The 13,225-nt window shown below is 43.8% G+C and overlaps 2 protein-coding genes across 7 annotated transcripts in view; one reads left to right on the plus strand and one right to left on the minus strand.

Moving 5' to 3' along the window:
* COL4A4 (collagen type IV alpha 4 chain) overlaps positions 1 to 7,293 on the minus strand; it is a 141,688-nt gene extending 134,395 nt beyond the window's left edge. For 2 of the 6 annotated variants that reach the window (XR_014830541.1, XM_085001321.1), the window contains exon 1: positions 6,408 to 6,488. The gene's annotated coding sequence lies outside the window, so the exon portion shown is untranslated. Of the gene's footprint in view, positions 1 to 6,027; positions 6,228 to 6,407; positions 6,489 to 6,710 lie in introns of those variants that run through there. The other 4 variants (XR_014830540.1, XM_085001320.1, XR_014830542.1 and 1 more) reach the window with 3 other exon arrangements.
* Positions 6,564 to 13,225, plus strand: part of COL4A3 (collagen type IV alpha 3 chain) — a 151,591-nt gene continuing 144,929 nt past the window's right edge. Inside the window, exon 1 of the mRNA XM_021075272.2 lies at positions 6,564 to 6,801. Within this exon, the coding sequence (XP_020930931.2) occupies positions 6,712 to 6,801 (90 nt within the window). The 5' untranslated portion in view covers positions 6,564 to 6,711. The remainder of the gene's footprint in view (positions 6,802 to 13,225) is intronic.

Genomic DNA, 13,225 nt, shown 5'->3' on the forward strand with positions numbered 1-13,225 from the left:
CAGAGCTGTAGCCGCTGGCCTACACCACAACCACAGCAAGGCCAGATCCCAGCTGCGTCTGCAACCTACACCACAGCTCACGGCAACGCGGGATCCTTAACCCACTGAGCGAGGCCAGGGATCAAACCTGTGTCCTTATGAATACTAGTCAGATTCATTTCTGCTGAGCCACAACAGGAACTCCAAGACTGGCTATATTAATAGCATGTAAAATAGACTTTAAGATGGAAAATGACACAATAATTATCAAAAAGTCAATGTATCAGAGATCTATAAATATTATAAATATATGGAATTAATAGCAGAATTTCAAAATATATAAAACAAAAACAGATAAACGAACAGGAGAAAAAGACGAGGTCTCAAATATAATTGGAGTCTAACTCTTCTCTTTGTATTTCATAGAACAAGGTAGAAAATATTACTCAAGACACAGAAGATCTGAGCAACACTATGAACTCCTTTGCCCTGGTTTACATACATGAATCACTACAACCAACGACTGCAGAATATATATATTTTCAAATGGATATGGTATGTTTGCCAGATAAACTAACTATATGATAGACCATAAGTCTCAATAGATTTCAAAAAATTGAAATCTTGCAGAGATTTAAATTAGGGAATCTGACTAGGAACCATGAGGCTTGCTCAGTGGGTTAAGGACCCGGCGTTGCCATGAGCTGTGGTGTAGATCACAGACGCAGCTTGATCCTGTGTTGCTGTGGCTGTAGCGTAGACCGGCAGCTGTAGCTCCAATTGGACCCCTAGCCTGGGAACCTCCATATGCCACAGGTGCAGCCCTAAAAAGCAATAAATAAATAAATAAGGACTCAACAATAAACCATATAGGAAAGTTCCAAATTTTTGGAAATTAAACAACATACCCCAAATAAGCTATGGGTTAAAGAAGAACATATTTTAAATAATAATGAAAACAACATATCAAAATTTATGGATACAATCTACCCAGTGCAGAGAAAGAAACTGTATCAATGAATACTTTAGAAAAAAGAAGGGAGTTCCCTGGTGGCACAGTGGGTTAAGGATCAGCTCTCTGCTGTGGCACAGGTTCAGTTCCTGGCCCAGGAACTTCCACCAGCCACAGGAGTGGCCAAAAAAAGAGAAAAAGTCTAAAATCAATTACATAAGTTCCTATCTTAAGAAACTAAGAGAAGAAGAGCAAAGTAAACCTGAAGTAAAAGGTAAGAAATAATACAGATAGATGAGAAAGCCAACAAAGGAGAAAGCATTCAAGCAATAGAGAAAACTTGACGAACTCCAAAGTAGTTCTTTGGGGTTTTTTTGAAAAGGTAAATAAAATTGATAAATCTGACAGACTACCAAGGCCAAAAATGACTAAGGGGAAACTACTACAGATATACAGACAGTAAGAAGATAATTACAGAATCTCAATATCATTCCTTAGAATCAAAGAAGCCAGACAGCAAAGGGTACATACTGTATGATTCCATTCACATGAAATTCTAGAAAATGCCAACCAACCTCCAGTGACAGAAAGCAGATCAGCGGTGGCCTGGCAATGGGCCAGGAGAGAGGATGGCCTGAAAAGGGGCAGGAGGAAACTTTGGGGAGTGACAGGCTGCTGTTTTCACAGGGTGTGTGCATCTGTGAAAATCCTTGAATTGTGTACTTTAAATAGGTACGGAGTTTACTTCAAATGCTGCAGTTACTCTATCACAACAATCTCTGCATCTGCCCTCCAAGGCCTTATAATTCAGAAAGGTAAGGTACATGACACTGTTTCTATGCTATATAATAAAGGTCTGGACAAAGGACTTCCCAGAGACCATGATCTTTGACCTATGACCTAGGTCGCAAAATGCAAGAGGTACCCCAGAGAGACCAAGGGGGGTGGAGGGTACAGCATGAGGTAAGGACGTGGGCACAGTGAACCTGAGAAGGGTGGGGTGACATACGAGATATTTCCAAAGTTGATTTTGGACCACTCTATCTTAAGTGAGAAATAAGCTGTAAAGAAAAAGAGGAGCTTCCAGAAGCTTTAAAAGAGGCAAGTGACACAATGCACATGTACTAACATTCCCCAATATTTCCAGGGCTCTTCCAGGCGTGCGGTAGATTATTTCGCTGGCACATTCAAAATGAAGTGTGACCACTTTGTCCAATGAGATGTGAAGGGGCACGTGTCACATCCAGGTGGTAGCTTTTAGAGCAGTTTCTGATTTGCTGCCTTCTCTTCCCCTTCCAAGGGGAGCAGACAAGAATGCCTGGAGTGAGGGTTTCCAGGAGGTTCCTGAGAGTCTCTTGAGCAGAGTCCCTTCCCCCACCTCTTCATTCCCTGTGAGGAAGACCTATGTGTACATGCAGAAGAAAACTTTTGTTACTGTGGGCCTCTGAAATTTGGGGGTTGTTTGTAACCTGTTCTTTCTGATACAATGTGCTGTTTTATCCTGACCTTAATGTAGAAGGTGGATTTCAGAGGCGAGACCCAGCAGGGGTCTAGTTAGAAGGCTACCGTAATCCACAGAAGATAAGCGCAAGGACTGGGGCAGGGGCCAAGGCCTTAGACAAGCAATACAAGAATCTGGAAAGGTCATGGCAAGAACTGACATAATGACTCTGAGATTCTAAAAGAATCTGAGTCTAATTGTTCTACAGGTGTTGAAAAGAGAAGGTTCTTGAAAGAAGAGAGATGAAGTGGGGAGACGAAGTAAAAAAAAAAGAAGAAGTTTAATTTAAAATGTAATTAAGATTACATTTAACCTCTTAAAAAGATTAAGGAGCCACAGGCAACCTGGCAAAGTGCATCCTGTCAAAAGTTGGGGCACCATCTCTATACAGTGAAGGCTTCAGAAAGATCATAAACTTTGGAAGAAAACAGACCTGGGCATGAATCCTTAGTGAATTTGTCAAGTCCTCCAACTTCCTTAATTCAGCAAATAGTAAACAAATTCATTCATTCCTTCAATAACATTAAAGAACACCAAAAAGGCTCCTGTCCTATTGGCGTTCACCTTCAAAAGTGGGGAAGCGAATCCTACACATTTAAGCACTGTGCAGAAAACAGACATGATATTGTGATTGTGAAAAGGGGGCACAAACAATAAACGTAGGGCTTGTCAAAGGCAATTACCACTTCGTTTTGTTCAAAACCCTTGTCTGGCACCAAGTCAAAAGAAGAAATCTCTGTGAAATTTGTACTTGCACAAAGAACCATCCCCACATTTCTTCTGTTTTGTCATATTAAAAAAAAAAAAAAAAAGTCAACGGTCAAAAATCAACCCTTTTGACTCTAGGACAATTTTAAAAAATCAAAAATCCTGGTAAATTAACCTAGTGAGCTTACCCACACTGTACTACCGTAGGGTATGTGTGTGTGGGGAGGTAGAGAATGGTGGTTAAATATGACTTCAAGAGAAGCCACCATTTCTTAAAGTTTGATGGGTGGATGAACCACCCGGAGACTTTGGGGAATGCCCGCTCCAATTCACTGGGTCTGGGGTGGTGCCTCAGATTCCTCTGCCCGTCTCACCAGCTCTCCAGGACACCAAAGCTGCTGCTCCCAGAGATGCCACGTGGCAAGGTTCTAGATGCCTTGGGAGTCCACTGACCTTCAGGGAGCTGGTGGGGTATGCTTCACGCTTGCCCCTTCACGACTGAGCTGAGAAAGGCATCTCTCCTTTGTGCCACCATTTTTATCAGGCTCACCTAGTTATCCTTTGTGCAACTGGAGAATCAGATTCCAGTATGTGATAGTTTTGTGAAGGCCTTGGACAAAGGGCTTCTAACAGATTATGGCATTAGAGTCCTACAGTGCCCTGAGGTGGGTGCCGTGATTATGCCTGTTGTACAGCTGAGAAGACCCCAACTCAAAGAGGTCAGGTCACATTAATGAGAGTGGTTGATGCACACTATTATACTTAGAATGGAAAAGCAATAATGTCCCACTGTACAGCACAGGGAACTCTATCCAGTCTCTTGGGATAGAACATGATGAAAGACAGGATGAGCACAAGAATGTGCATATGTATGTGAGAGAGAGAGACTGGGTCACTATGCTGTATAGCAGAAATTGGCACAACATTGGAAATCAACTATATTTAAATTAAAAATATAGCAAAGCAATTAAAAACAAACAGACCAAAAAAATTTTTAAAAATGAGTGTGGAAAAGATTCAAAATCCAGACTCTGCTCTGGAGACCACACTCTTAACCACTCTTTCTCCTTCCTGTATTATTACATCACAAGTTTCTTTCCTGCTCCTTTGCAGCCTCAAGTGACCTGCACTTGACTGCTGCCTCCCCTCCTAAAGCTGATATAAAGCCACCCATGGACTTCTGTCAAAATGACTTAGTTTCAGGAAAAGGCAACTGAAATCCAAATTAAGAAATCTTCTGGAACTCAGCAAAAAGAAGGAACATTTAACACTAGCACCGAGGGTTTTATTATTATTATTATTTTCTGCTTTACAGGAAGTAAAATCTTCATGTCAGCTCATGCAAGATTATCACATGCCTCTCAGAATTCTGGGACACTGATATTTTACCAACAGAGCATCTGAGGTCCTAACTAACACAGACGGCAGGAGAAGGTTGCATAAGAAACTTCCCTATCAATGGCCAGAAGCTACTACCTACCACACAGCAACATCTGTGGTCAGGACACTCGTGGGTCTTAATGAGGAGTTGAATATATGTCCTTTTTACTATTCTCCTAAGAAGAGTTCCTAATTCAATGCAACGAATGGAACTGTGCATATAAAACCGTGGCTCTCAAACTTGGTTGCGTGTGGGAATCTCCAGGGAGCTTTAACTGCAGACACTTTGAGCACTGCTGGGGAGTCTGGTCGAATTGGCTTGGGATGTTTCAGGAGTTTTAGAGGCTCCTTAGAAGATTCTAATGCATAGCCTGAGTTGACAATCACTGGCATAAAAAACAGAGGGAAGATTATAATACCCACTCTACAACCAAAGAGCAGGGGGCCTGCATCTTCATTAGAGTTTCTACTACCTACATAGCTATGCAGGCCTAATAAACTAATAGACCCCAGGATATTTGCAAGCAAGTGATTCTCTACCATCCGTGACCAAACCACATATTTCACACTTGATGTCTGATGAACACCTACTGCAGATGTCAGCAACCCCGATCCATAATAGGGGTTCTTAACCTGGGGATGGAATTCCCGCTGTTTGTGAACTTGAATGGGAACAAAAATTCCCTCTCTATTTTAACAAAACTTTCCTAGAAGTTCAGCATTTCCTTCAGTTATGAATACAGGCAACAGACCACAACAGTATTGGCAGTTCTTGAGAGTTTGCACCTGCTGGTATTTTCACATCACATTTCAGTTTTGCAGTCACCTATACTTTGTTTAATAGATCCGCTCTTAGATCTAGGCATTTCGTGCAATAGCAAAGACGCACGTGTGTTCCTGTATTATGACTTCAATGCTTTGATAATTTATTCCAGTAAAACTGATTCTGATAATTTTGCATGACTCTAAAAAGGATCTACATGCTTCATCAGAGCCAGTGTGGTCAGTGGCACCAGAAAAGGGCGCAGGCCCTGCTCTGAGGCCACTGCCCTAACAAGTCAGATACTGCACGTTTGCATCCTAGGCCACCTCGGAGAAGGGCATTCTCAGGAGGGAGATACTCCCCACCGAGTTGGCTCTAGGCTTCCCCTGCATTTCCGCAGATAAGGTTTAGCTTGAAAAGCTAGTTCAAGCAGAGAATAGGATGGGCTTTCTCTTTCCCCTCAGCTGCCTCTTGCTCTTGGCATTTCGGAGTGCCCAGACTGCCAGGCTGGTAACTCGAGCCTCCAAATTAATCAAAACACACAGCGCCCAGTTCAAGCCCAGGCAGACAAGCCGGGAGCCAGACAAGCTCTCCTCCGCTGACCCCCGGCCCAACTCCCCAGCCCCGCCGCCACCCTGCGGGCCCCACCCCGGGATGCCACGCTTCCTCCACCGCCCACACTCCCAGACAAGTGCCCCGAGGCCTGGGGCTGTGATCACCCAGAAAAGGGGCTGGGAGCCCTACCTCGTGGGGACGCCCGCCGCCCTGGGAGCGGCCTCGGCGCCCGCCTGCGCGGCGCGCACCTCCCGCCGCGCCCAATTCCACGCGCGACCCGCCTGTCTCCTCACCGCCAGGTCCGGCGGCTGCCAGAAGGAGGCGGGTTGAGTAGGGGAAAGAGGCGAGATGGCACTGCCCGGAGCCGGAGTGAGCCGGGCTGCCCCAGTGCCGATGCCCGGCGCGCCTCCCGCTTAATCTGGGCACCTCCGCTGGCCACTCCCTCCACTCTGCTCGGCCGCCTCCCCATCGCACCCCCCGCCCCAAGACCCCACCTACGACTCGCATCGCACCCTCCAGCTCCGCCTAGGCCCCAGAACCTTGGGAGCATCACCTCCTTAACTCCTTACCCTGGATCGGCGTCCACCTGCCCCGCGGGCGAGCAGCCCTTTCTCGCCTCCTGGGCACGCTGCCCGGGTCGGAGGGACATTGCCCGGTGGGTTGGAAGGGAGGGGGGACGAGGGCGGGACCTGAGCCACTTCTTCCCTCCCTTGAAGCCTCGGTGGGGAGGCTGAGCCCTACAAAACCCGCCCCGGGCGGGCTGGCCAGGCGAGCTTCACAGCCCAGCTCCCCAACCCGCGCCGAGCAGGGGACGCGGTGGCCCGAGAGCCTGCGGGTCACAGGACACGCCGGGACTCTGAGCGGACACTCACCATGCGCCCCAGGACCGCGCCAAGGCTGCTGGCGCTGCTGCGGCCCCTCCTGCTGGTGCTCCTGGTGGCGGCGGCGCCGGGGGTGGGCAAGGTGAGTGCGCTGTTCTTGAACCCGTGTTCGGTGGGTCTGGAGATTGCGGGCCCTAAGCAGATCCCTAGGCGAGGCAGCGTGGGAACAGGAGCAAGAGTTGATGCCCAGGAACAGGTGGAATGCGCGGGATTGGAGGAAGAAGCAAGGAGGAGGCTTGTACAGATCGCTAGGAGTTAGGAATGAGAGAAGGGGCTCCAGAGGTAGGTGATAGATAGATAGATAGATAGATAGATAGATAGATAGATAGATAGATAGATAGATAGATAGATAGATAGATAGATAGATAGATAGACAGACAGACAGACAGACAGACAGACAGACAGACAGATAGATAGACAGACAGACAGACTAACAGATATACAGAGTTATGTGGATAAATAGATGATAGCCAGGGATGAATACTTGAAAACGCCAGATTTAAGAGACACGGTATGACTCGATGGTGAATCAGAGCAGGTGGTGTGACTGGCCTGGCAGAGAGCTCTGAGGGCCAGGGTCCCTGCCCTACTACTTCCTAGGTGTCACCTCACACTGCATTCTGACCAATCTGGGGCTCACGTTCCTCCCTGACCTCCAGTGTTCCTGCAGGTTTTGTTGAAAAAAGCAAATGCCATCACTGAGAAGTTAATAGCACCTTAGAAATAGAACTCTTGTTAGGATAAATTAGGCAGTCTGTCCCTAGGATTTCTACTTAGAATTTGAGAGATCCTGGAACCATTTAAATCCATCTTCATATTTCTTATTCTTTGAGAAGGTAAATTCAGTGTCCCCAAAACTGTTATGATTCCTTGAATTGACTCACTTGCTTTTAACTGGTGAGAGTGAAATTTAACCTTTCAGATGCCTTCTGTGACTTACAATTAAAAACTTAACTTGAGATGACAAGGTGAGGTAAGTTTCATTTCCAGGGATGATTAGATGCTTTACAAATTTCATGATTAAGATTGTGATTGGAAATTCATAATCACATAAATATGTCTTATATGGAAAGATTTTTTGAACCTACATCCACGTGTAATCCAAGTATTTTCCAAGTAAATTTTAAAGTATGACATTGAAGATGAAGCTAAAACACTCTTTGATCACCTCTGAACCCTCCCCTTCCGCTGTATAAACTCTCATTGCTTTGTATTTCTTTCCAGACATTTTCTGTGCATCCAAAATATGCATATGTGAACCCACAAATAGTATGTGTTTTTGTGTTTTTTAGCATAATTGATACCATATGCCTATGATATATAGATCCTTTTATATCCCACAGGTCTTGTTAGTATTTAAATCTATCTCTTTTTCTTTTTTCCCTATTGCATAGTTTTCCTCTCTGTGAATGTGCCAGAGGGAATTGAGCCATTCCCCTATAATTTTACACTTAGGCTATTTAGAGTTTTGTATCGTAATGGATTTTGTAATTCATATAATTTCTTCATGCCGTTGGTTCTAACAAAAATGTTCTTTGCATAAGCTAAGAATGCCCAACCAGGTAGCTCAGTGCCTCTGGGCATGATGGATAGAACTCATCTGTATCAGTGTAGAGTGTTGACCAGTGTTAATCCAGGAACAAATCCAACAAGTAAGAAAACCGAAGGAAGCATATGTAAGTTGTGGGAAGGGCTGGGGAAGCGTTCTAGAGCAGGGTTTGCACCTTCCTCTAGATTCCAAAGAAGAGAGGAGCTTAGGGAAGGGTGGAAAAAGCGGGGAGGAATTACACATGGGTTAAGTTTAGCCTGAAAATTTGATGCTCTGTGATCATGCAACCTCTAATTGAACCAATTTTCAATTTAATTGTCATACTCCCTTGTAATTTTTTATGTAAGAAATTTTCTGTCTTGAGTTTGGCCACATCTTGGAGGCTTCCTGCTGATACTACAATTAATCCATTTGTATTATTTTTACCATCACTTGTAGTAAGTCTCTGTTAAAACTTGTATGGATTATATCATTTCCATTGCACCTGCTAAGTTACACAGACAATGTTATTAGAAATCATGGAATGTGCCCTCATTGCGTAGAAGAAAGGGGTTACGGCAAATTACCTGATAACTGATTGGCATGGTGCCAGCGTGCCTCCTTCCACCGGGTACCTGACACTAGGCGAGGCTCTTGACCTCTCTGAGCGGGAGTCTTCTCATCCATCAAATGAGCGAGTTGAAACCCCTCCTGGGGCCATCCGATGGGGTAATGAGTGAAGCACTGGGGCAGTGGGTCGTCCACAGGGGTAACTGATTGTTGGCATTCTAGAATTCAGACTCAGCAATACCCAAATCCGGCTTTTTTTGGAAAGAAGCTAAATCTAGTTTTCATTAGAAATCTCTCAAATTTTCAATGTTAGCACAAAAATTAAAACTTTGCAAAATGTAATTTTTTTTGGTAAAGGGCTAAAAGTATATACAGGGCCAGACCATGTGTAAGTGAGGGCTAACTGTAGCCTTTAGGCCGTGATGTTTTTCATCTTTGTGCTGCGCTAGTTGAGGAGGGAAATGATGGGATGGCCATGTTCTAAAATTAGGTTGTGATGATGGTTGTACAACTATAAATATAATACAATTCATTGAACGTTAAAAAAAAAAAGTTGCTTAAAAAAAAAGGATGCATTTTGCTCTCAATTCCCATGATTTTACATTAGCCTTCCTCAAAAAAAAGAAACAGGAGTGGTGGTCAGCCCATATGCTGAGTTCTGGCGGGGTAGAACTGCCCACCCACACGATTTGTTCAGAAGAGCTCTGAGTACAATCCCTCTGCTGCTCTGCTCCGGGCGTCCAGGTCCAGGCCTGGCCGTTCAGCACATCCCCAGGTTTTATAGCGGTTTCCAGGCCCAGCTCATCAACTTGAAACTGGAGGCACTTTGCTGCCGCCTCAGGCAACAGGTCTGGGAGTGGGGGACAGAGCTCCTTCTCTGATGATCTGGAGAAGTTGAAGTTCCTGGTTTGAGGTAGCAAGGGTTAGCCTTCCTCTTTTTTGCCTTAAACTTCCCAACCGGGCAGAAAAACGGCAAAGCAACTATCAGGAGCTGAGTCACAGCTGCGTTTAGCGTGGATGCTTCTCAACTGATTTGGTTTTTAAATCTGAAAAAAAAAAAAATGAGGCTGCATTAGGAAATGCTTCAAACAAACAAAAAGTAATATCACAGACTCCAATGTATCCATCCTTGAGATTAAGCAAGGATGAATAGGTTTTGACCTGTTTGGTCTCACATCTCTCGCTTTAGGAAAAACAATATGCAGAAAGTCCTATACACATTCTTCGCCCCCTCATCCACGCATGCCTTTATATTTATAAGCCGTGTGTGTGTGTGTGTGTGTGTGTGTGTGTGTGTGTGTGTGTGTGTGTGTTAGTAACCATAACAAATAGATATTATTGTTCTGTGGTCCTTCAAATATAATAAATGCTTTCACGTTATACATACCCGTCGGAGCTTGCCTATATCTCTCAATGTGATGTTTTTGGGTTTTATCCATGTTGATACATAGAGATGTGATCTGTTTATATACATATAGACGTGATACCTACTGCATAGTATCCAGTTATATGAATAAAGCACGGTTTAGTTTCCCATCCCCCTAAACACAGTAAGCGTGTTTCCGTGTTTTTCATCTTACAAAGCTGGAATGTACATCTCTGTGTATGGACCCTTGTGACAGCTAGATTTTGAATTCCTAGGTGGAATTCAAAGAGGGTTAAATGAAAAATTTTGAATTTTATTAGGAATTGTCCCATCGACTCTCAGAGGACTGTACCAACAACGTGCCAGAGTACCTGTTGCCCTGTCAGCAGAACTTGGTGTGCTTAGATGTCAATGGGTGTGGAATTGGATCTTGTTTTGACTAGTGAGCTTAGGAATCTTAGCATATTTTGATTGACAGTCTATAACTGTGAGTGAATTGCATGAACAGATCTCTGCCTGTTTATCTTTTGTGGCCTTTGCCTTTGCATTGCTAATTAAGTAGATGTTGTTTATATATTTAGGTACTGAAATGTTGCTATTTCAATGTGCACCAAATATTTTATTCCAATCTTTTGTTTATCTTTTTAGTTATTGATGCCTTAATGTATATTTTTCACTATCATCTCAAATGTATTCATCTTTTCCTTGATTTTGTGTTTTGCATCTTGTTGAAGAGATCCCAGGGATTATAAAAATGTTCTAACATTTAAAAACAAATTTACTGTTAGGAGTTCCTGCTGTGGTGCAGTGGGTTAAGGATCTGGTATTGTCCCTGCAGCAGCTCGGGTCACAGCTGTGGCTCAGATCTGATCCCTGGCCTGGGAACTTCCATGTGCACAGGCGTGGCTCAAAAAAATTAGAAAATAAAAACCATTTATAGTTTAATTCTTCTACATTTAAGACTCTTAATCCTGGAATTGTTTTCTACTTCTGGGATATAATTTTATCTTTGTCCATATAGAAAATGAATTGTCCCAACCGTATGTATTAACTAGTCTGTCCTTCTCACATCTGCAGACGTGTACAAAGCACTGATTCACATATAATCTGTTCGTTTCCTCACATGGGTCTGTTTAGTTAGGGCTGTAATTTCTCACAGTGTTTTAGAGTTTTCTGGGTTTTTTACTTCTCATTATTTGACATTTTTACTGCCATTTTAAATGATACATACTTTTTAAAGTAGTATAGTCTAATAGGTAAAGATGTAGCAAAACATGGTTGAATTTTATATTGTGACTTTAATCAGGCAGCTTTGAATAGTTCAAATGCATTTAAAGCTAAAAATGTTCCCCCAAAACACTGTTTCAGCCGCATCATACAAATTTTCATAAGTAATATATTTTGTGTATGTGTCTTTAGGGCTGCATTCATGGCATATGGAGGTTCTCAGGCTAGGGGTTGAATCAGAGCTGTAGCTGCCAGTCTATACTACAGCCACAGCAACACGGGATCCAAGCCACATCTGTGACCTACACTGCAGCTCACAGCAGGGCTGATGAAACCACATCCTCATGGATACTGGTTGGGTTGGTTACTGCTGAGCCATGACAGGAACTCCCATAAGCAATATTTTGATATCATTAGGTTCAAAAATCTTTCCTAACTTTTTCTTTGTCCTGAGGGTAATTTAAATGTTTATTTCTTAATTTCCAAACGTTAGGAAATTGATTTCCAAACTTATGGAAATTTTCTAGTTATTTTTTTTTATTTAATTATGGCAGAGATGACATTCTGACTTCAAAGATTTCTACGGATGTCAATTAGATCAAGATTTTTGATCATGTCATTAAAACTCTGATATGTACGGGGTTCCTTTTGTGGCTCAGTAGGCTATGAACCCAACTAGTATCCATGAGGATGTGGGTTTGATCCCTGACCTTGCTCAGTGGGTTAAGGATCCAGCATTGCTGTGAGCTATGGTGTAGGCCAGAAGCTACAGCTCAAATTCAACCCCTGGCCTGGGAATTTCTATATGCCTCAGGTGCAGCCCCAAAAAGCAATAAAATTAAATAAAAATAATACATTTTGATATATGTGCATAATGGGGGAGGAGTTGGCCACACCCACAGCATATGCAAGTTCCCAGGCTAGGGATTGACCCCTCACCATGGCTGTGACCTGAGCCATAGCAGTAACAGCACTGGATCCTTAACCTGCTGAGCCACCAGGAAACTCCACATAGATGTTTTTATAGATCCTACTCCATGTATATTTAATCTGAAACTCTATTTTTCATCAAATTGTGAACATTCTTGGACATTGCTTTTTTATATTTCTCCTTCCCCGCTCTCGCCTCCTGGCACCCTCGGCATGCATGCTGTGCCTTCTCATCTCTTCCTCCAGTTCTCCTCCCTCCTTATGTCAGACTCCTTTCCTGGGCCTCTCAGGTCTCTTGGTCTCCGCTTGCTCCTGGGCTCTGGGCACTCACTCCCCTAGCAGTCAGCTTGGCCACAAACTATACACAGGCACAGGCTCCTGTTTCTCAAGACTCTGTCCTGGGCTTCCTGTCGCACCCAGCAGTGCAGGACATTGACACCTGCAGGGCAGACCTTTGACAGCTAGGAGGTGGGAGCCGTTGGGTAGATTCTCTTTTCCTCACAGAAGAACGGTCCTGAAGTGCCCAGGTTCCCACAGCCTCTCCATGAGACCCATCGTCAGTTGTATTGAAGACCCAATTGCTGTAACACTTTGAGCTGTTCTGTCTCGGTGTGTCTTCCTTAATACTCCATCCCGGGACATGTCCTCACATCCATCTATTGGTGTTTAATTAATTTTCTTTCCTGTTGTTTGTAATGCTCGGTAGATTTTCCATCTCCCATAATTTCCAACAATGAGAAAGAACTCTAGAGCCGTTCAGCATGGCTTTTAACCCCCGATCTAGTAGTGACCGCTATTTAAAAAAATTTTTTTGTCTCAGGTTCCTCCTCTTAAAATGGAAGAGATCCACTTCAGAACTTTATGAGAATAAAAGGAGTTAACACA

This window comes from Sus scrofa, chromosome 15 (assembly GCF_054392235.1).
Source record: "Sus scrofa isolate SSC_HxYL_T2T_F1_AM1 chromosome 15, Sscrofa_HxYL_maternal_Yorkshire_Landrace_v2.0, whole genome shotgun sequence".
Classification (NCBI taxonomy): domain Eukaryota; kingdom Metazoa; phylum Chordata; class Mammalia; order Artiodactyla; family Suidae; genus Sus; species Sus scrofa.